Genomic DNA, 22,412 nt, shown 5'->3' on the forward strand with positions numbered 1-22,412 from the left:
TCCAGTAGCAAGGACTCCCACAATGGAGGAAGGGAAGTAAAGAGGAATGAGTCTTATGGGCACAGATACAGGAGTTCCGATGTTCCAGCACTACACAGTGTAGATGAGGGCCAGGCAATTTTAAACCTGGACAGAACTCTTTCTGCTGCTATCTGTTAGATGATAAAATGGTAGACTGTCTGGGTTCAGTTCCACATGGCAATATGACAGGTTCTAGCAGCTTGGGGGAGATCACGTGACAAACCTTCCACTTCTTCTCCTGCATGTTGGAAAAAAGGTGCATTTTCCCAGGTTTGGAATCTTGAGGTATTTAATAGAGGGGTCAGGGTCCCTTTTGTCCTTGCAGACATGCCATCACCCTTGGCCAGAGCTCTGCCTTAGAAACGTAAAAGGTGTTGGTGCATTTCTTTGGAATTTGAGTTTCTGCAGTCACAGAGGCATCCGCACCTCTTTAAAGACAACGAGGTCCCTGCTCTTTCTGAACGTTGGAAATTCCTCTGGTATGAATCATGGATAGTCAGGGAAAAACCTTTGGTGTGAGGGCGGATGCGCAGGAGATACATCCGCCCTCACACCTTCTTCTCCCTCCCAGAAACATGATAGGGTCCCCCTTGTCCTCACTTATCACCCCACCAGCCTCCGCATTCAAAGGATCATCCCCCGCCATTTCTGCCTACTCCAGCATGATGTCACCACCAAACACATCTTTTCTTCATCCCCCCGGTGGCATTCCACAGGGATCGTTCCCTCTGGGACACCCTGGTCCACTCCTCCATCACCCCCTACACTGCCTCCCACGGCACCTTCCCATGCAACCGCAGAAGGTGCAACACCTGCCCCTTTACTTCCTCTCTCCTCACCGTCCAAGGGCCCAAACACTCTTTTCAAGTGAAGCAACATTTCACTTGCACTTCCCTCAATTTAGTCTACTGCATTCGTTGCTCCCAATGTGGTTTCCTCTACATCGGAGAGACCAAACGCAGACTGGGTGACCGCTTTGCAGAACACCTTCGGTCAGTGTGCAAGCATTACCCAGACCTCCCTGTCACTTGCCATTTCAACACTCCACCCTGCTCTCTTGCCCACATGTCCGTCCTTGTCTTGCTGCATTGTTCCAGTGAAGCTCAACGCAAACTGAAGGAACAGCACCTCATTTTCCGACTAGGCACTTTACAGCCTTCCAGACTGAATATTGGGTTCAACAATTTTAGATCATGAGCTCTGTCCTCCATCCTCATCCCCATCCCCTTTCCTGTCTCCCTCCCTCCTTTTTTTTCCAATAATTTGTATAGATTTTTCTTTTCCCGCCTATTCCATTATTTTTAAATGTATTTCCATCCATTTTTTATCTCTACCTTTTAGCCTTTTTCGATTCCTTCACCCCACCCCACCCCCAATTGGGCTATCTGTACCTTGCTTGTCCTGCTTTCTACCCTTAATTAGCACATTCCTCAGATAATATCACCACCTTCAACACCTCTTTGTCCTTTTGTCTGTGACATCTTTTGGTTATCTCCACCCTGGCCCTCTATCCAGCTCTACCCACCCCCCCCAGCCCCCCCAGCTTATATTTCACCTCTTTTCTATTTTTCCTTAGCTCTGTTGAAGGTCATTCGGACTCGAAACATTATCTGTTCTCCTCTCCGCAGATGCTGCCAGACCTGCTGAGTTTTTTCAGGTATTTTTGTTTTTGTTTTATATATATTTTCCTTCCTGTCTTCTGGACGGGACACAATTAGAAAACTTAAGCATAAATTAACCAATAAATGTTGGGATGGATGGGTAGTTACCAATTTGGCTTACACACCCAGTGCAGTACTGAGGGAATGATGAGAGTTGCCCATCCATAAATGCACTTGAACTGAGTGGCTTGCTGCACCATTTCAGAGGGCAGTCAACCACATTACTGTGGGTCTGGAGTCACATATAGAACAGACTAGGTAAGGATGGCAGATTTCCTTTCCTAAAGGACATTTGTGAACCAGATGGGTTTTCACAATGATAGCTGCTGGTCACCATTACTGAGACTAGCCTTTACATTCCAGGTTTGTTAATTGAATTTAAATTCCACCAGCTGCTGTGGTGTGATTTGAACCTGTGTCCCCAGAGCATTAGCTAGATCCTCTGGGTTACTAGTCCAGTGACATTACCACTCCCCCATCATCTCCTCCACTACACCACAATCAATGGATCAAAGCAGAAATGTATTGTTCCGCAGCACATGGTGAGACCTGAAAAAATACACTTGATTTCAACTCCAGTATTTGTGTCTAAAAGTATGGTTATTTAAAACTTCTGGGAATCACAAGATCCAACACATGGTATTGGGGTGGTGGGGAAAGGGGGAGGGGAGGTGGTGGGTAGGTAGTAGGTATCAATGTTTCCAGAAAAGCTGCTTCATGACAGGGACTTTCTGAATCTTCCCATTCTGGATCCTGAAATGTCCCTTTAAATATATTAATAATACTGTTACCTCCTCTGCTTCAGCATTCTGGAGATTTATTATTTTTCCCACCAAAACCAATCAATCAGTAATTAATCAAATTGATCAATAAAAAATAACTCCCTTATATAACACTTGCAGTTTTTTGCTTTTATCTTAGATCATGAACTCTCTGCTCCATCACCACCCTCTTTCCGATCCCCTTTTTTCCAATAATTTATATACAATTTTCTTTTCCCACCTATTTCCAGCATTTTTAAATGTATTTCCATCCATTGTTTTATCTCTATCTTTTAGCCTATTTCGATCCCTTCCCCCCACCCACCCCCACTAGGGCTATCTGTACCATACTTGTCCTGCTTTCTACCCTTAATGTTACCATCAACACATTTCTTTGCTAATATCACCACCATCAACACCTCTTTGTCCTTTTGCCTATGACATCTTTTGGCAATTTCCACCTATCACTGGCCCTCTATCCAGCTGTACCTGTCCCACCCCCCTCCCCCAAACCAGTTTATATTACACTTCTTTTCTATTTTTCTTTAGTTCTGTTGAAGAGTCATACGGATTCGAAACATTAACTTTGTTCCTCTCCGCAGATGCTGTCAGACCTGCTGAGTTTTTCCATGTATTTTTATTTTTGTTTTGGGTAACTCCATTAAAACTTGCTCCAAGGGATGCCTTTACCTTTAAGACACGGTCACAAAGGGGCGTGGCCCCGCGGTTTCAAATTTGAATATTAATTTATGTAAACACAACGATGACGTAAATAGGCCGCGTTCCCACTTCTTCAGATTCTGATTGGTGAATAAAGCCGGTATATTATTAAGCCCTTTCATTGGCCAGTGTTTACATCAATTAAAGCAGCGAAGGGATTTGATTGGTCATAAAAACTGTTACAGTGCTGGGAGTTCGCAATTTCCTTCCGGATCCTGAGCTGCGTGACTGAGGTTTAATGGCAAGACGAAGAAAGGTCATTAATAGAGACTAGATTGAGGGATAAAGATAATGATAGAGGCTGAGGAGAAACAGAGAGGGGAAGAGAGACAGTAAAAAGAGAAACAGTGAATTCAGACTTGGGAGGGTGGGGTAGAGAGAGAGAGAGACTGTCAGTCAGACAGCCGTGGATTCACAGGAGTGGGATCAAGCCAGTAATAGGTGGGTTCAGACAGAGAGTCAGGAAGAGAGGATGGGAAGGAGCTGGGTAGGGGAGAGATAGGGGACCCCGGGCTGAGATAGGAATACAGACTTGTAGGATAGGGAAAGAGGAGTAATACTCACAAGACACAGGGAGTTAGAGGGAGGGAACTCTGTTAGGGACAAACACAGGACTGGGAAAGCAATACAAATATATGCTGTAGGAGGGAGCTGCGGACGGGCTGAGGCAGGCATATTGAGGATTAAGGGAGGAAGGGGATGAAGAGGCAGTAAACCTGCAAACTGGAGTATTGTGACAGGTTAAGTGTCAGAGTTCAATTTGTGCTTAGGCAGCTGGGTAACAGCTAAAGTCAGTACTGAGAGTGAGCCCATCCTGGGACTGACAACACAGACAATTCCAAATTTCTGGTTTGTGTTTTATAGTACAAAAGTTTTACAGAAATAGAATTTGAATGTACTGGATGGTGTAAACTGGTGTAAAAATTAAGAAAATAATATATCCAGGAAAAAGCATTTTAATAGTGTGCTAGTTGAGTGGTAATGAAGATTTAATATTAAATGTATGGATTAGCCTCTTGCAGCTATTAGAAAGTTCAAGGTTAGATTATAATCTGAAGTTTGGTTTATTGCTTCTTTAATTTTTAACATTGTACATAAGCGGGAAGTTTCAAGGTTACCTTGACATACTCCATATGAAAGCAGCGAGGGCCTAGCAGAAATCCTTTAGAGAGGGACTTAAGGACTCTAAGACTGTGGGTTGGAGCCGTGTTCTGTCTGTTAGTCAAAGGCTCTTCTCGGTATCCAGGATGTCGGTCTCTCCAAATCGCAGTTTCTTTGTCCGCCTGCTCGGTTACTGGAAGCCTCTGTTCAGTGGCAAGTTCCTGTTTGTCACCAACACTTTGAGCTGTGGAGCTCTGATGGCTACTGGAGATGTGATCCAACAAACCCGAGAGATCTGGCGGGAGACCGACCGTGTGCGGGAATGGGCTCGAACAGGTAAAGTATTTCTATGGCGCCTGTCACCACGTCAGCACATCACCAGAATGCTTCACAGCCAGTGGTGTACTTTTCTGAAGTGTGGGCACTGTTGTACGAAACCCAGCAGGAAATTTACGCACAGCAAGATCCTTCAAACAGCAACATGATAACCATCAGATGTTGACTGAGAGAGCAAAAAATGAAAGGACACTAAGGGAGAGCTCACCAGCTTTTCTTCAAAATTGTGGCCATGGGGTCTTTACACCCACCTGAGAGGTTTGACGCTATTCCTGAAAGACAACACCTCTAACAGTACAGCACTCCCTCAATACTGCACTGAGTGTGTCAGCATGGATTATGGGCCTAAGTCTCTGGAGTGATACTTGAACCCATGACCTTTGAGTCAGGTGAGAGCTCTACCCAATACAAGGGAATTTCATTTGTTTGACAATGTGTAATATATTCCTCTATCTTCCCAATAAAGCAAAGACCCACCCCCCTAGGGAGGGGAATGATGGTGACATCTTCCTGCGATCACTGCTGAAAAGTGCAGCTGTTCGAGGTTGTCAGGATTGAAGTCTGGTAATGTCTGCTCCCCTCAGTCAAACAGCTCACTACATTGGCGCGCAGAGGACAGACAAAGTTTTCATCATCATCATGTGTGCTCTGCCCGAAGGCATGTCCTTGGCTCATAGTCTTCTCCAAATCACTCTGTCCTGTTCCAGTCTTCTGATTTGCTAATAAGTTCTTTCAATTTTCAAACCATCCAACATTGATATTCTCTTCCTTCCTCTTCCATGAAATCTTCCCTCCATCACATTTCTTAGTAACTTGTTTCTTCTTGAGTTGTGCCTGTCTGCCTCTAATTATGTTGAACAAATTTCTTTGTTTAGTCACACTCCTCAGGATTTCATTATTTGTTTTTTTTTTCTGTCCAGCTGATCCTTTTCATTCTCCTCCAGACCCAGTTTTCAGAGCTATTAAGCAAATTGGTCTCCTCTTTCTGTAAGGTCCAAATCCCTCACCTACACAAAACAATGCTCTGTACAAGTCAGACTCAAATCAAATCAAACTCTTTACAAGTCATGTCTCGAGTTGTTTTTCCAGCTTTCTTATTAGCGACAGTCTCTTCTTACCAAATACGGCCTTTCCCATTGCTATCCTTGTTCTTATTTCTTTCTTGCATCTTCCATTGCAGATATTATTCTTCCTAAGTACTTGAATTCTTGCGTATGTTCTAGTTCTCTTCCCTCTATCAATACATTATTGTTTCTTGTTGATTTTGAGATATTCATCACTCTGGCTTTTCCAGTGTTTACTTTCATTCCAAAGGTCTGCTTGCTGTTACTAGTCTATTTACTAGTTCTTCTGAACCTTCCTCTGTGCTTGCTACAATTACTTTGTCATCTGCAAATCTAACTGATGTTATCATTTCCACCCCCATCTTAACACCAGATTTTGTCTTTAAATGCTTATTTGATCTTTGCTTCTATATAGACATAGAAGAGGACTGACTGGTGATAGACAGCACCCTTGTCCAATTCCTCTTCCACAGTTCTGACTCACCGTTGGCTACCCGCACTGTTACTGTTTGTCCAATATACAGATTTCTTTTGAATACTCCAGTCTACTCCAACGTCTTTCAGCACTGTCAAGAGTTTAAACCAGTCAACCCAATAGAATACTATTTCAAAACCTACAAAACAAACATACAATTCCTGTCCAAACTTGAACTGCATTCATTCATTAACCTTATAATGTCGATTGCTCTCTCATTCCTCTTCCTTCCTTGAATCCAAACTGGTCATCTCCAATGTAATTCTGTGCCTTCCTGCCAACTCTTTGTTACAATTCAACACAACCTTTGATGCACGGATAATCAGACTAATTGTACAGAAGTCAGAACGTTGGCAGGCATCTGGTTCCTTTCTTATGGTGATCATTATTGTCTGCAGGCAAAGTACTGAAGATAAAATCCAGGCTTGTGGTGGTGTTTTAAACTACAGCAGTAACTCTGCATTGATATTTTTTGCTGAAGTCAATACCTGACCAGGTCAGGGCCGCCTGCCCCTTTGCATTGACTTAGGTTCCACAGGAAATATTCACACTATTGCCAGTATCACTATCTGCTTTCTTCACATCATCACAGGACGAATGTTTGCTACTGGCTGTTTAATGGGACCTTTTGGGCACTTCTGGTACATGGCACTAGATAGCAGGTTCCCAGGAAGGACTACACACATTGTGCTGAAGAAGGTTCTGTTGGACCAGCTCATTGCTTCACCCATCTTTGGCGTCATCTATTTTTGTGGTAAGTGTAACATATGAGTCCTCAGACATCTTGGCTGCAACAGTCACCCTCTCCCTGCCCTCTGACAACACCCAGGGTAAGAGGTGTGCAAAACCTTCCTGCTGCTCCCATTCAATCTGTAAGGAAGGCCCTACAAAACAATGACCAGCATTATTGTATAACACTGGGGTACAGTACTGGTGGTTACAGGTCTGTCACTGTATAACACTGGGGTACAGTACTGGTGGGGACAGGTCTGTCACTGTATAACACGGGTACAGTACTGGTGGTTACAGGTCTGTCACGGTATAACACTGGGGTACAGTACTGGTGGGGACAGGTCTGTCACTGTATAACACGGGTACAGTACTGGTGGGTACAGGTCTGTCACTGTATAACACTGGGGTACAGTACTGGTGGGGACAGGTCTGTCACTGTATAACACTGGGTACAGTACTGGTGGTTACAGGTCTGTCATTGTATAACACTGGGGTACAGTGCTGGTGGGTACAGGTCTATCACTGTATAACACTGGGATACAGTACTGGAGGGGACAGGTCTGTCACTATAACACTGGGGTACAGTACTGGTGGTTACAGGTCTGTCACTGTATAACGCTGGGGTACAGTGCTGGTGGGTACAGGTCTATCACTGTATAACACTGGGGTACAGTACTGGTGGGGACAGGTCTGTCACTATAACACTGGGGTACAGTACTGGTGGTTACAGGTCTGTCATTGTATAACGCTGGGGTACAGTGCTGGTGGAGACAGGTCTTTCACTATAACACTGGGATACAGTACTGGTGGGGACAGGTCTGTTTCTGTATAACACTGGGATACAGTACTGGTCGGGACAGGTCTAAAAGGGTTAACTAATGACGACAGGTTTGCATAGACTAGGCTCGATTATAGAAGAGCTAGGTCTGATTAAGATGTTTAAGCTGATTAAACGATTTGAGGTAGATGGAGAGAAACTGTTTCCTCTGGGTGGGAGCTAGTCCAGAGCAAAGGGTTAAAACATGAGAGCCAGACTGTTTAGGGGTGATGTCGAGAAGCATTTCTTCACACAAAGGTTAGTGGAAATCTGGCACACTCTCCCCTAAAAGGCTGTGGATATAGGGGGTCAATTGGAGCTTTCAGGACTAAGATTGATAGATTTTTGTTAAGGAAAGTTATTGAGGATTCTGGAGCAAAGCTGAGTAAATGTGAAACAGAAACAAAAACAAAAATAGCTGGAAAAACTCAGCAGGTCTGACAGCATCTGTGGAGAGGAATATAGATAATGTTTCAAGTCCATGTGACTCTTCATCAGAACTAAGGAAATATAGAAATGAGGTGAAATATAAGCTGGTTGAGGGGGGTGGGACAGGTAGAGCTGGATAGAAGGCCACTGATAGGTGGCGGCAAAGAAGAGATTGCCAAAGATGTCATAGACAAAGGGGTGTTGACAGTGGTTTGAATAATGTGAGATGTGCTACAGGTTCTAGTCCTGATAGCCAGCCAGTGAAGGAAGAAACCAGAGCTAGCCTTTACTTAGAATAGATTTATTCACAGAGTGAAACATTACAGGCGTATATCTTCTGACTCCACCCTCCTCCTGTGTCAGTAAGTGTCTCTTTTATGTTTTTGAAATGCTTTTCCGATGTGACAGTTTTAGAATTATAAACGGACGAAGCGAGGGTCATATTTGCTCAAGAACAGGTAAACCGTATGCCAATTAAACAAATGAGCTAATAAACAATTTAACTGATTAACAGCCCCTTAAGTATCTCTTTATATGTACTCAAGTAACCATCCAATCAATGCCCTTCGCCTGTATGTACTTAATCACAGTTGATACAATTAACACCACAGATCAGCCATGATCTGATAGGACAGTGGAGTTGTCTCAGATCTCAATGGTATGTTAGATTCTCTGAGAGGAATGTTTAACTGAAGACCTGGTAATATGTTCTGTCAGGAATGGGAATGCTAGAAGGTCGTCATCCAATCAACTGCCTGGAGGAGTTCAAGAGAAAGTTCTGGGAATTTTACAAGGTAGATATTTGAAATTCTTTCATTATGGAGATTTGATTTTTGGCATGTGAAGCTGTCCTTGTCAGACACATCCTCTTTAACTTTGGGTGCTTTTGTCAGAACTGTATATTAGTCTAATAAACAACACAAGCTCTTTTCTGTCTTACAGCTTAATCAAAGTTCCATTAGCAAATGCCACTGGATTAAGGTTTTTCCAAAGATTAGATGGAATTGCAAATTGTGATTTTGCTTGCTTGAGGTTATGTCAACTATGGCTCAGTTGGTAGCCATCTGATCACAAGGTTCATGTCCTACTCCAGATCTCGAGCTCAAAAATCAAGGCCGGTGCTATACTGAGGGAGTGCTGCAGTGCCACAGGTGCTGTCTTTCACAGGAGATGTTAAACCAATGCGCTGTGTGCCCTTTCAGGTGGATGTTAAAGAAGAATGGTACTATTTTGCAAACAAGTGCAGGGAAATACTCTCTGGTGTCCTGATCCAATATTTATCCCTTAATCACATCAGAAAAAAAAAGTTACCAGATAACAACTCATTGCTGTATTTTGGGAGCTTGATGTGCACAAGTTGGTTGCTGCGTTTCCTATAGTACAACAGTGACTACACTTCAAAAAAAAACTTAATTGGCTGTAAAGCACTTTAAGACAACCTGAGATCGTGAAAGGTGCTATACAAATGTAGGTTTGTTTGGTTTCTTAGACCCAGGTTTTACAAACAGAATTTGCCTTTCCCCACCTCAAATGTCCCAAAGCCAATGGAGTGCTTTTGAAGTGTAGTTTCTGTTGCAATTTGAGATGTTATGAAGTCGTGAAAGGTGCTACGTAAATGCAAGTCTTTTGCTCTCTCAAAAAGAAATGTTTTTTCTGAGATTAACCAGTGTGTTTTATTCTGTAGTTGCTACTCATCTTTCTCCAGGAAAATGCACCCTCACAGCCACATTATCTGCTTTGTATTTGGTCCATGTTACATGGGCACCATGCTCCGCACTGGGTAAATGTAGAGGCATTGGAAGGGGGAGGCTGCCCGGGCTGTCCCCATCAAACACTCCCAGGACAGGTACAGCACGGGGTTAGATACAGAGTAAAGCTCCCTCTCCACTGTCCCCATCAAACACTCCCAGGACAGGTACAGCATGGGGTTAGATACAGAGTAAAGCTCCCTCTACACTGTCCCCATCAAACACTCCCAGGGCAGGTACAGCACAGGGTTAGATACAGAATAAAGCTCCCTCTACACTGTCCCCATCAAACACTCCCAGGGCAGGTACAGCACGGAGTTAGATACAGAGTAAGGCACACTGGGACAGGTACAGCACGGGGTTAGATACAGAGTAAGGCAGGTACAGCACGGGGTTAGATACAGAGTAAAGCTCCCTCTACACTGTCCCCATCAAACACTCCCAGGACAGGTACAGCACGGGGTTAGATACAGAGTAAAGCTCCCTCTCCACTGTCCCATCAAACACTCCCAGGGCAGGTACAGCACGGGTTAGATACAGAGTAAAGCTCCCTCTACACTGTCCCCATCAAACCATCCCAGGACAGGTACAGCACGGGGTTAGATACAGAGTAAATCTCCCTCTACACTGTCCCCATCAAACACTCCCAGGGCAGGTACAGCACAGGGTTAGATACAGAATAAAGCTCCCTCTACACTGTCCCCATCAAACACTCCCAGGGCAGGTACAGCACGGGGTTAGATACAGAGTAAAGCTCCCTCTACACTGTCCCCATCAAACACTCCCAGGACAGGTACAGCACAGGGTTAGATCGAGAGTAAAGCTCCCTCTACACTGTCCCCATGAAACACTCCCAGGGCAGGTACAGCACGGGGTTAGTTACAGAGTAATGCTCCCTCTACACTGTCCCCATCAAACACTCCCAGGACAGGTACAGCACAGGGTTAGATCGAGAGTAAAGCTCCCTCTACACAGTCCCCATCAAACACTCCCAGGACAGGTACAGCACAGGGTTAGATACAGAGTAAAGTTCCCTCTCATCTCAGCTGTACAATAATTGCCCTCAGGATTACACTGCACCCGATCACTCATTAATGACCCCAGCTCGAAAAAAACCTGTTTGAAGTGCGAGTTCGCTTCTGTGGAATCATTTGGGAAGGCCTCATGTTTTAATGCTTTGAATTCTGTGTAGGCAGATTGGATGCTGTGGCCGGGAGCCCAAGTGATCAACTTTTATTTCCTGTCTCCGCAATACCGTGTCCTGTACGTGAATTTTGTGACAGTTGGATGGGATACTTTCCTCTCCTATCTTAAACACCAGGTAGGTGGATTCCAGATGGAACTGAAATATTGTCTGTTTATACAATTCTCTTTGAAAGATACTACTCAATTTGTTCGCACTGCCCTTTTGGGCACCACATTCCAGAGCACAATAACTCTGTGTATAGAAAAAAATCTTTATCTCCCCCTCTGGTGTTCCCCTCGTTGTGGGACATTATCCTGAACATTGCATCCAATTCCTCCTTCTTCAAACGCACCTCCACGGGGTTAGATACAGAGTAAAAATCCCTCTACGTTGTCCCCATCAGACACTCCCAGGACAGGTACAGCACGGGGTTAGATACAGAGTAAAGCTCCCTCTAAACTGTCCCCATCAAACACTCCCAGGACAGGTACAGCACAGGGTTAGATACAGAGTAAAGCTCCCTCTACACTGTCCCCATCAAACACTCCCAGGACAGGTACAGCACGGGGTTAGATACAGAGTAAATCTCCCCCTGTGCTGTCATGAGCTAACTTCTGAGCACTCCCTTATGTACCAGTATTTTCATTTTCCTACAACTCTGGCCTGACATATTTAGTATTTATGTACTTTGGACCTGAGTTAAAGCTGTGTCAAGCCTATTAGCCAAAGGGAAGGTGGAATTGGGGGTAAACTGCATTTGAACTCTGACCTCACTGGCGAAAGGTTGTCATCCAAATTACTGCAACATCAGGAAGCATTAGCAATAGGACATTGTTAGTTTGGGGAATGGGGAGAACATGAGGCCAACAGTTGTGTATTTTAGTTACTGCCCAGACCTAGTCACTCTGATTTAGCTCTCTTAGCACAGAACGGAAGGAGGCTGCTTTGGCTTCATCGTGCCTCTGAAAGAGCTGTATTATTAGTCCTCTCATCCCCCCACTCCATTGTTTTCTTTCTCACAGCTATACCATTTTTGTTCCCTCCTCAAGATTTATTCAATGCTCTTTTGAATATGCTTCCGCCGCCCTTTCAGGCAGCGCGTTCCAGATCACAACAAATAGCTGTGTTTATATTTTAAAAAATTAAAAAACAAATCTCTTTATCACTTCCTCTAGTTTTTTTTTTTGTCAATTATCTTAAATCTGTGTCCTCTGGTTGCCTCTTGACAGTGAAAACACTCCCTTTCATTCTGATTTAAGGCAGCTTGGCAAATGAAGGTACAGATAAACATGTGGTTACCCCTGAAAGGCACATGGTCAATTAAGTTTGACTTGAGGCAGATTGGAAGGACATCACAATCCTTTGCTGTGTGAAAGCTTGTGTGTGTTTGAAGACAGTTATCCATTTGTCTTTGCTAAATGTTAGCCAACAGTGAGATCTTCTGAGTAAGTTCAAAACTATGGGGCTGTAATTCCGAGATAGTCACTACTAAATCCAATCGGGAATTCGGGAGAAACTTTTTTAACCCAGAGTGGTGAGAATGTGGAACTCACTACCACAGAGGGTGATTAAGTTGAATTGTATGGATACATTGGGGAGATGTATACATTGGCGTAGTGTCACTGAGCTAGTAATCTGGAGACCCAGGGTAATGCTGTGGGGACTTGAGTTCGAATCCCCCCCATGGCAGATGGTGAAATTTGAGTTCAATAAAAATCTGAAATTAAAGGTCTGAAGGTGACCATGAAACCATTGTTGTAGGGAAAGAAATCTGCCACCCTTACTTGGTCTGGCCTACATGTGACACCAGACCCACAGCAATTTGCTTGACACTTAAGTGCCTGGAACCTACACCACATGGACTGTAGTAGTTCAAGAAGGCAGCTCACCACCACCTTCTCCAGGGTAATTAGGGATGGGCAATAAATGCTGGCCTAGCCAGTGATGCCCACATCCCATAAATGAATTTGGAAGAAAAAAAATTGAGGGAGAAAGGAATAAAAGGATATGTTGAGGTATGTGCTGAAGAGGGTGTGGGAGGAAGCTTCTGTGGAGCATAAACACCAGCATGGAGCAGATGGGCTGAAAGGCCTGTTTCTGTGGGAGAATCTGAGCCATTCCACAAAATGTGACACCTATTTATATGTGGGCACAAGCGAGCCATTGATTTGTGCACTGCAAGATCCCAGAACTGGCAGTGCCCAATTTCCCTGTTTTTGGTTGAGGGAGTGATGTTGACCCACGCCGGTCAGAGTGCTCCCCGTTTTCCACTGTAGTGTTGTAGGATCTTTTACAACTGCATTGGAGGGATGCTATCCCTCAGATTAACTCCAGAAGGGGCATAGACGGCAGAGTGGAACCTCTCCACCAGCCCCCACTCCTCCCCAGTGCACTGCACTATCATCCCGCATGGTGGTGTCCTGATGTGTGGATTTGAATCTCAAGGTGAGAAAGTTGCTGACCTGAAGGACATCTAGGGTTCCCAACTGTGATTAAATGTATTCCTGGAGGTTTCGTCGCATGACTTGCTGCCACGCTTTAGCCATTAGTCGGCCAACACATCCATCCTCATGACGTTCTGCCTTCCTACACCAGTTGGAAAGCAAAAGCACTAATTGGATGATGCTTGACTGTCAATGAAACAGCCTTTTCCTCTTTTTTATATCTGCGAAAGGGAAATGTTCAAAGAAAATGACACAAAAAATTAACGTCCCCATGATTTTTCTCCAGGGTTGCACACTGCGCTGTCTTGGTGTGGCAACTGTAGGGACATACCGTGAAAGATTTGACATAACTAATGGTTTAGCTCCGCACTGATCTGGATTTGGGTTGCGCACTCTCATCATGAGTCAGTGGACCATGAGTTTGAGCCCCATATCAGAGCATGTAATCCAGGCCAACACTCCGAGTGCAGTACTTGAGAAAGTGCTGCACTGTTGGGGATGCCATCTTTCAGATGAGAAGTTAAACTTGAGGTCTTGCCTGCACAGGTATATGTAAAAGGTAAAATGATAATTTTTGAAGAAGAGCTGGTGGCTGGGTGGGCGTGGTGGGGGGGGGGGGGGGGGGGGGGGGGTTGGTGGGCGGGGGGGGGGGGGGGGTGGTGGGGGGGGGGGGGGGGGGGGCAGGGTGGGGGGTGCAGTTGTGTGCTCCTTGCTGCGCTGGGTCAATATTTATCTCAACATCACTAAAATAACAGGTTATTATCTCCTAATTTCATTGCCGTTTGTGAGAATTTCCTTAGTGCAAATTTGCTGCATTGCTTCCTATATTGTATCAGTGACTACCCTGCCAATGAAGTATTGTGTTCTCTTGGAGTATGTTACAATCTCCTGAAGTGGTGGAAGAGGCTATATAAACGCACATCTTGCTTTCTTCCTCCTCTTAGAATCAGCATGATGCAACAACCTCGTTGGATGAAATGGGTGTTTTGGACAAGCAGCAGACAGGATCAGAGAGCTCTGTGAGGTTGCTGGAGGATGAGCAGTAGCACCTATCTTCCTGCTGGCAAGTAGCCTTGACTGACGGCACAGAGTATGGACCAGTTGGGCTGTGATGTACTGTCCAAGACATCTCGGACTTTAGCCCGCTGGCAGCTGGGACCGAAACGAATGGATCAGAACTTTCTCAGATCTGGCCTCAGGAGAAAAGGTGATCACTGCTGGGATATTCTCAATGCAGTGATATTTTATTGTGGAAATTGTCATCCTGAACTGTTGACAAATTAAAATATTTTTAAAATGAGTAGCTAAGGAATAGACTTGCATTTTTATAGCACCTTTCATCGCTTCAGGATGTCCCTAACGACTTTATAACTAAGGACATACTTTTTTGAAGTGTCGTCAATGCTGTAGAAAATGCAGCAGCCACCTGGTGCACAGCACGATTCCACAAATTTACTTCACAGAGCGGCCATGGTTATGTGGCAGCAGATTTGCCTCTAAGTCAGAAGATTGTAGGTTCATGTCCCATCCGGAGAGTTGAGCATATAATTTAAACTGACCAATACTGTCAAAGAGCAGCGCCGTTGGAGGTGCTACCTTCTCCCTGTCTTAACAGCACTGTGGGTGCAGCAGTTCAAGGTCTTGGCATACCACCACCACCTCGAGAGCAATTAGGGTTGAGCAACAATTTGCTAGCCACGCCCCCATCCCATGATAGAATATGAAACAAAAATGGGACAATCATCAGATCACCTGCTTTAGCTTTAGTGATGATAGTTGAATAAGTGTTGGGCAGGTCACCAGGGAGAATTCGCCTGACCTCCTTCAAAATAGTGGCCATAGGGTTTCCGTTTTATGTTCACCCGAAAGTGCATTTGGGGCTTCAGTTTATTGTCTGATCTGCAAAGCAGCACCTCTGACAGTGCAGCATTCCCCTCAGAACTGTACTTGGCATGTCAGTCTGGATGATAGGCCCAAGTCTCTGGAGTGGGACTTCAACCTTCTGACTCAGAGGTGACTGTGCTACCCACTGAACCACCACTAGGTGGTGATGTTGGGCTTCTTGTGTCTCACTTTCCTACACACTAATTAAAAAATGTTCTGTGAAGACTTCCAATCGAGAGAGGTCGATTTTTCTGTCAAATTTGAAGCTGGCAGGATTAGCTGATGTCAGGGAGGTGTGCAGACACTACAGCTCTCCCCTTAGAGCACCGTGTCCAGCTCTGGACATTGCACTTCTCAGGGTATATTGGCCATAGAGGGGTGAATAGTGAGGTTGGAAGTTTTAAATTATGAGCACCAGTTGCATAGACAAGGCTTGTATTCCCTGAAGTTTAGAAGATTAAGGAGTGATCTGACTGATGTGTTTAAGATGATTAAAGGGTTCGCTGGGTTCAATGGAGATAAACTATTTCCTCTGGTGTGGGGGAGTCTAGAACAAGGGGATAGAACTTTACAATTAGATCCAGGCTGTTCAAGGGTAATGGCCCCTAGAAACACAAAGGGTTTTGGAACCCTGGAACCCCCACTCCTCAAATAAAAACGTTGAGAGTGGGGGTCAGTTGAAAATTTCAATGTGGAGATTGATAGATTTTTCAGCAGGTTTAATGGAATCTGTGGAGTGAGGAAGAAAGACTAACATTTCAGGTCAATGACCTGTCATCAATTTTACTGAAGATAGGTCATCGACCTGAAACAATGGCTGGGGTTTTCTATGCCTGTTGTGGTGGGGGTCCCACGGTGGGGGATTCAGCAGCCTAGCCAGAAGTCCATCGGCTTTTGGCAGGACTGGGCGGGGTCAGAAAATCCCGCCCAATATCTCCTGTTTTTCTCTCTCTCTCCGCAAATGTTATTAAACCTGCTGGACATTGCCGATGTTTTCTGTTTTTAATTTCAGATTTCCAGCATTTGTGGTATTTTGCTATTGACAGATTTTGGTTGGGTAAAGGGAGAAATTGGGAAGCTAATCCATAAGGAGAGAGGAACTGTTTTCCAGAACCTTTTTTTTCCACCATGTGTCTCACAAACTATTATTATTCAAAAACTAACGAGAAGGGTGGGGAGGTTTTGAAAGGTCAAACCTCTCAGTCAGGGCCGAGGTAATGTTGAGTGATTACTGTAAGATACGTGTAGGGAGGCTGCTCAGAGCTGGGCATGATTAACTTGAAGCATCTCAGTCAGACACTTCTATGCATTTGATTTTGGATAGTGGCAAGAGGAATTAAAATTGAGGATATTGAATATCTGGAACTCTCTCTCCCAAAAGCTGTTGAGATTGGGAGTGAACTGAAATGTTTTAAAACTCAGATTGATGGATTTCTGTTGGCATGAATATTAAGGGTTAGGGAGCAAAAGATGGTGGATGGAGTTAAGATTTATATCATCAATGATCTACTTGAAAGGTGGAACAGGTTCAAGGGGCTGAATGGCCCCTCACTGTTTCACCTTTCCCTCATTGTTGACTTTATGATTAGATGTCAAGAATCTGAGTGTTGGGGTTAAGAACAACTGACTTCAACAGCAGCAGGCTAGAGAGTGGGATTTGCAAGCACTCTGAGCTCCCCTGACCCCCCGTCCTGTGGCTCTCACTGAAAAGTTCAGCAGGTTGGGGCTCATTCATGATGCCTCTGTAGTCATATAGCCTGCTGCTGTTCAACCGTCTCCTAAGTATGAAGGTGACTTGGAGAGGTACAACAGGATGTGTGGTTCCTGCACAAACAAGGAGAGGGTGAGATGAAGTCAGGTGGGAGGAGATTTGTGTGGTGCAGGAACTCCAGTGTGGACTATCTGGCCTGAATGCACTGTCTCATGCTGTACGTACTATGTAATTTAACTTTCTGAAACATCCTAACAAGAGCTCAACAGCGTCAGGGCAGGACAGAAGGCAGATTGGAGCCAGCTTCAACCAATATCGTAAGTTACTTTATGTGTTTCAAAATGAGTGATGTTGGAACCTATATTCCAGATCGTAACTGCTCTCAATTATGTCACATCACAGTTCAGAGATGGAAGCTGCTAGTATCTAACCTGGGAGTGATGAGACAGTTCAGAGGGAGCTTTACTGTGTATCTAACCCTGTGCTGTACCTGTCCTGGGAGTGTTTGATGGGGACAGTGTCAAGGGAGCTTTACTCTGTATCTAATCCCGTGCTGTTCCTGTCCTGGGAGTGTTTGATAGGGACAGTGTCGAGGGAGCTTTACTCTGTATCTAACCCCGTGCTGTACCTGTCCTGGGAGTGTTTGCTGGGGACAGTGTGGAGGGAGCTTTACTCTGTATCTAACCCCGTGCTGTACCTGTCCTGGGAGTGTTTGCTGGGGACAGTGTAGAGGGAGCTTTGCACTATTTAATCCTTGTTATACAGTACATGCTCTGCCTGGGAATGTTAAATATGAGTCTATATCTAAGGTTAAGAAATCTTTTGTTGAATTTTTCTGTTGGCTCTGAAATCAAAGGAGTTTGTATGAATCTAAACCTCACATTGTTTGGCTTTAACACTAGGAGTGGTGGAAAAAGCACCTGGACTCTGTCATGTAGGTGAAGCTTATTCACAGGACCCCGACTGTCTATGACACCATGCCATTTACAGCACAGAAACCAGCCGTTCAGCTCAACTTGTCCATGCTGCTGTTTATGCTCCTCCGACCCTTCTCCACCTGACCCTACCACCATTACCCCTTCCTTTCTCCCTCATATTTAGCCTCCCTAACTGAAATGCCTGCAGAAACTTGGGAAAAGGAGAACTCTGTCCTTTGTGGCACTTGAAACTGCGTTACTGAATGTGAGGGCCATTGGAGGAATTGGGGTGAAAGCAGCAGTTGAAAATGTTGGGCTTTAGATGTCGAGTTACATTTTAAGGGTTTATAAGCAGCTCCGTCAGATTATACAAACATTCCACTTCCTGCTCCCTTGAGGCATGGGCTAAGCTCGTCTGAAATAATCTGGAGAATGCGAGCTCAAATCCCTCTCGGAATCTCGGAATAAAGGTTTGTTGGTATCAGTGAACGTGATCGTGAAGCTTTCCAACTCCTCTAAACACGCGGCTGGTTCATTAATGTACGAGAGGGAAGGTAAGCTACCGTCCTTACGCAGTCTGGGCCTACATGTGACTCCAGTTCCGGGGGGTTACCTCGAGGCTGCCCTCTGAAGTGGCTGTGCAAGGCACTCAGTGCAATTAAACCCACTAGCAGCGGTTCTAAAAGACAGTCATCACCTTCTCAGGGCATTTAGGGGATGGACAATACATATCAGCCCTGCCAGTGAGGGCCACACCCCTTAATCTCTGTAGGGAGATCGAGAGGACCAGGACATGGAGAGAAGGATAAAGAAGAGAAGAGAAATACCCATCATCTATTCTACGCAATCATTTCTTTCGGCCCATGTGACAGACTCACTGTTATCGTTGAATTGTCTTTTGTGGGTGTCTCATTTGGGACATCTTGTGAATGAGAACCTTGCACCTGGGACTGGCTGAGTTTGTGTCTCTGGGTCAGGTGAAATCAGCAGAACCAGTGTGAATGTTCGAGGCCTGTAGAGTCCGACGGAGCCGAGGTTACAAACAGTGATCAGGCAAGTCAGAGTTATGCAGACATGTACAAAACCAACTTGCATTTATATAGCACCTATAATGTAGTAAAACATTTCAAGGCGTTTCACAGGAGTGTTCTGAAACAGAATTTGTTAGAACCACATAGGAGATATTGGGACAAGTGACCAAAAGCTTGGGCAAAGAGGTAGGTTTTACGGAGGATCTTAAGGGAGGAGAGAGAGTTGGAGAGGTAGAGAGGCTTAAGGGAGGGAAACCCAAAGTTTGAAGCCTTTTTGAAAAAAGATTGTGTAAAGAAAGATTTGCATTTCTATAGCGCCTTTCATGACCTCAGAGCATCTCAAAATGCTTTAAAGGCAATGAAGAACTTTTAAAAAATATAGTGACAGCTGTAATGTGGGAAAATACAGCAGCAAATTTACACAGCAAGATCTCACAAGCAATAATGTTATTGACCAGGTCTTTAATGGTGCCTTCCACTTTTCAGCTTATTAATTATGCATCCACGAGGAGCTCATCGCACCCCCCCACCCCCACCCCCACCCCCACCCCACCAGCTTTCCCCATACACACTCACCTCGCCCCAACCCACCCTTCTCCAAACATTCTTCCCTCGCCCCTCACCACTTCTGCAGACACTCTCCCCACCCCTCCCCCATCAGCCTGTCTCCCCTGTCCAGTAGACACCCCCCCCCATCCCTCTCAGCCTTTGCCTCCCTGTTTCCAGCCTCGGTGCAGTGTTTGCTAATGGCCATATTCAGTATGAGTGAATTTATGCGAGATTCCCAAGGGGGAGAAAGCAACATCGACTCACCTCAAAGTCGTGGAAGAGGTGAAGCTCGCCAGGTGCAGGCCACTTATATACAGTTGGGAAACTGCCCATTCTAATTACCCGCTGGCGGGGCACCTAATTTGGAGGGGGAATGGAATTCCAGTGAGTTGGCCTTTTAATGAGCACCCATGAGATGCAAATATGGTTCCCGACATAGATCAGCAGGAATCTCAATCGGCCCTTAACCTGCCATCAAAGTTGGGGGAACAAAATTCCAAACGCATTTCCCACTGGTGGGAAACTGACTTTTTCCATCACGCCAAATTTAATGCCCCCCCCCCCCCACCCCCATCCGCCACCCCAACATCCTCCACGATCCCCACCCCTGGCGGGAGTGGAAATTTGCATCCTGAGTGATTGTTTCCCTGGCTGGGGAATCTAGAACATGGGGACACAGTCCCAGGATAAGGAGAAGGTCATTTAGGACTGAGGTGAGGAGAAAATTCTTCACTCAAGGGGCTGTGAATCTTGGAATTCTTTAACCCGAGGGTTGTGGCTGCTTCATTATCGAATATATTTCAGGCTGAGATAGACGGATTTTTTGGTGTCTCAGGGAAATCAAGGGATACGGGTAGCGGGCCAGAAACTGCAGTTGAAGCCAAAATCAGCTATGATCGTATTAATTGGCGGAGCATGCTCAATGGGCCGTGTGATCTACCCCTGCTCCTATTTCATATGTTCTTATGAAGAATTCTGCTCGACTTGAAAATAATGCCACCTAAGAGGGTAGAAGGAACCTCGCTGTCCTCTGAAAGGGTAACACCTCCCTCAGTACTGCGCGAGGTGCGATGGCCTGGATTTTGTGCTTGAATCTTTGGAGAAGTGCTTGAAACCATGCCTTCCTGATTCAGAGGTGAAAGAGCTAATCACAAGGCAGATACCCTACTGATTAAAGAGAGAAAGGGTGACTTGAGGGAGCTTGGAGACCCGTAGTATAGAACGTCTGGGAAATAATTTGTTAGAGATAACATTGAGAATTGATACCCGCAGAAAATATAACCTTTAGAACTCTTTTGGAATGTAACCTCACCTCTTTAATGGTTTAATTGAACAGAGTTTGTTATCTGATGAACAACAGATATTATCAGTTGTTGACTCATGAAGATCTAATTCAAGAGGAAGTGAAGATAGAGTCAAATTTTTGCACTCGGATTTTGTCTTCAACCTCTGCCAGAAAAACTAAAAACAACACCAAAGCCTGGATTTTATGTGCCCCCGCCACACATGTTTCCGGCAGGGGGTTACTTAGAATAGGCTAGGTGGCTAGCCCACCAGCATCCCACCCACCCCAAAGTTGAACCCCACAATAGGCCATGTGGGCACCAAAATCGGCAGCCCGCCGACCATATTGAAATGAATAATTAGAGGTCAGATATGCTTGTTAGCAAGCCTAGTGACTTGAATAATACATTGCCCATGCCAACATTTAACTGGCATGAGCAGGCGGGCGGGAGTGGACAGGTCGTTTTATGGCCTATGTGAAAAATGGTGAGACAGAAAGGTGGCACCTCATTTGGGGGGGTGCCCTAGCTGAGCGCATCAGGGGCATCCTGGCCAAAATGTTACCCCCACCCCTCCCCACCTTCCTTCCAGGCTGCCTGCCCCCCAAATCCCAGCCCCCCCCATTCTCCTCTTCGCCCTCCCTCAGTTCTAGGATCCCTCCCTGCCCTAAAACCCAGGCCTTCCCTTTCTGGGGCAGCCATGATCATCTCTGTGCTTCCTCCGGCAGTCGCAGCAGCAGCCACTACTGAGCTCTGCAGCTGCTGGCCAATCAGATTGGCCAACAGCTCCAGAGGGCGGGAATTCCTCCCACTGAGTGGTGGTAGTTCGACTGTTCACCAATTTAGCCTGCCCGCTATGTTATGGCTGTGGGGCAGGGCTTCCTCGGAGAGCGTCAGCTTCCAGCCGAATTTTCTTCAGGGCATACCCCCACCCCTTTAAAATGTAGCCCCAGGTAGCTCAAAAGGCAGGAAGAAAGTCTTGCATTTGTTTAGCGCCTTATGCGACCTCAGGACATGTTGAGGTGTGTCAAGCAGTCCACAGTCAAAGGTGCTGTCTTCTCCCCAATATCCCCTCAGTCCCTCTAACTAACGTCACCCCATATTCTTCAAATCAACCCACCCACCTTCTCCCCAAACTCTTCACTGTTTAGTACATAAGATAAGAGCTCATGGTGTAGAGGGTAACATATTAGCACGGATAAAGGATTGGTTAGCTAACAAGAGTCAGGGAGTAGGGATAAATGGGTCTTTTTCAATTTCACAAGCTTTAACTTGTGGAGAGCCACAGGGATCAGTGCTGGGGCCTCAACTATTTACAATTTACATCAATGACTTGGATAAAGCGACCGAATGTATGGTTGGTAGATTTGCTGATGATACCAAAAAAGGTTGGAACGTGAGTTGTCAAGTAGACCGAAGGAAGTCTACAAAGGGGTATAGATGCATTAAGTGAGTGGGCAAAAATTTGGCAGATGGAGTATAATGTGGGAAAATGTGGCAGGAAGAATAGAAAAGCAGTATACTGTTTAAATGGAGGGAAAT

The 22,412-nt window shown here is 45.3% G+C and overlaps 1 protein-coding gene across 1 annotated transcript; it reads left to right on the forward strand.

The window, feature by feature from the left end:
• Window positions 1–3,357: 3,357 nt before the first annotated feature.
• On the forward strand, window positions 3,358–14,795 carry mpv17l2 (MPV17 mitochondrial inner membrane protein like 2). Its single transcript, XM_041203705.1, has 5 exons — window positions 3,358–4,600; window positions 6,732–6,893; window positions 8,835–8,911; window positions 11,058–11,186; window positions 14,440–14,795. Exons 1-5 carry the CDS (start codon window positions 4,411–4,413, stop codon window positions 14,539–14,541), a joined length of 660 nt encoding a protein of 219 aa, XP_041059639.1. The 5' UTR covers window positions 3,358–4,410; the 3' UTR covers window positions 14,542–14,795.
• The last annotated feature ends 7,617 nt before the right edge of the window (window positions 14,796–22,412 follow it).

The sequence above is a fragment of the Carcharodon carcharias genome, chromosome 14 (assembly GCF_017639515.1).
Source record: "Carcharodon carcharias isolate sCarCar2 chromosome 14, sCarCar2.pri, whole genome shotgun sequence".
NCBI classification, from domain to species: Eukaryota; Metazoa; Chordata; class Chondrichthyes; order Lamniformes; family Lamnidae; genus Carcharodon; species Carcharodon carcharias.

Coding starts and splice junctions, on each gene's coding strand:
- mpv17l2 (XM_041203705.1), top strand. CDS start 4,411: ATGTCGGTCTCTCCAAATCGCAGTTTCTTTGTCCGCCTGCTCGGTTAC. Junction 8,912..11,057: donor AGTTCTGGGAATTTTACAAG/GTAGATATTTGA, acceptor AATTCTGTGTAG/GCAGATTGGATGCTGTGGCC. Junction 11,187..14,439: donor TCTCCTATCTTAAACACCAG/GTAGGTGGATTC, acceptor TCCTCCTCTTAG/AATCAGCATGATGCAACAAC.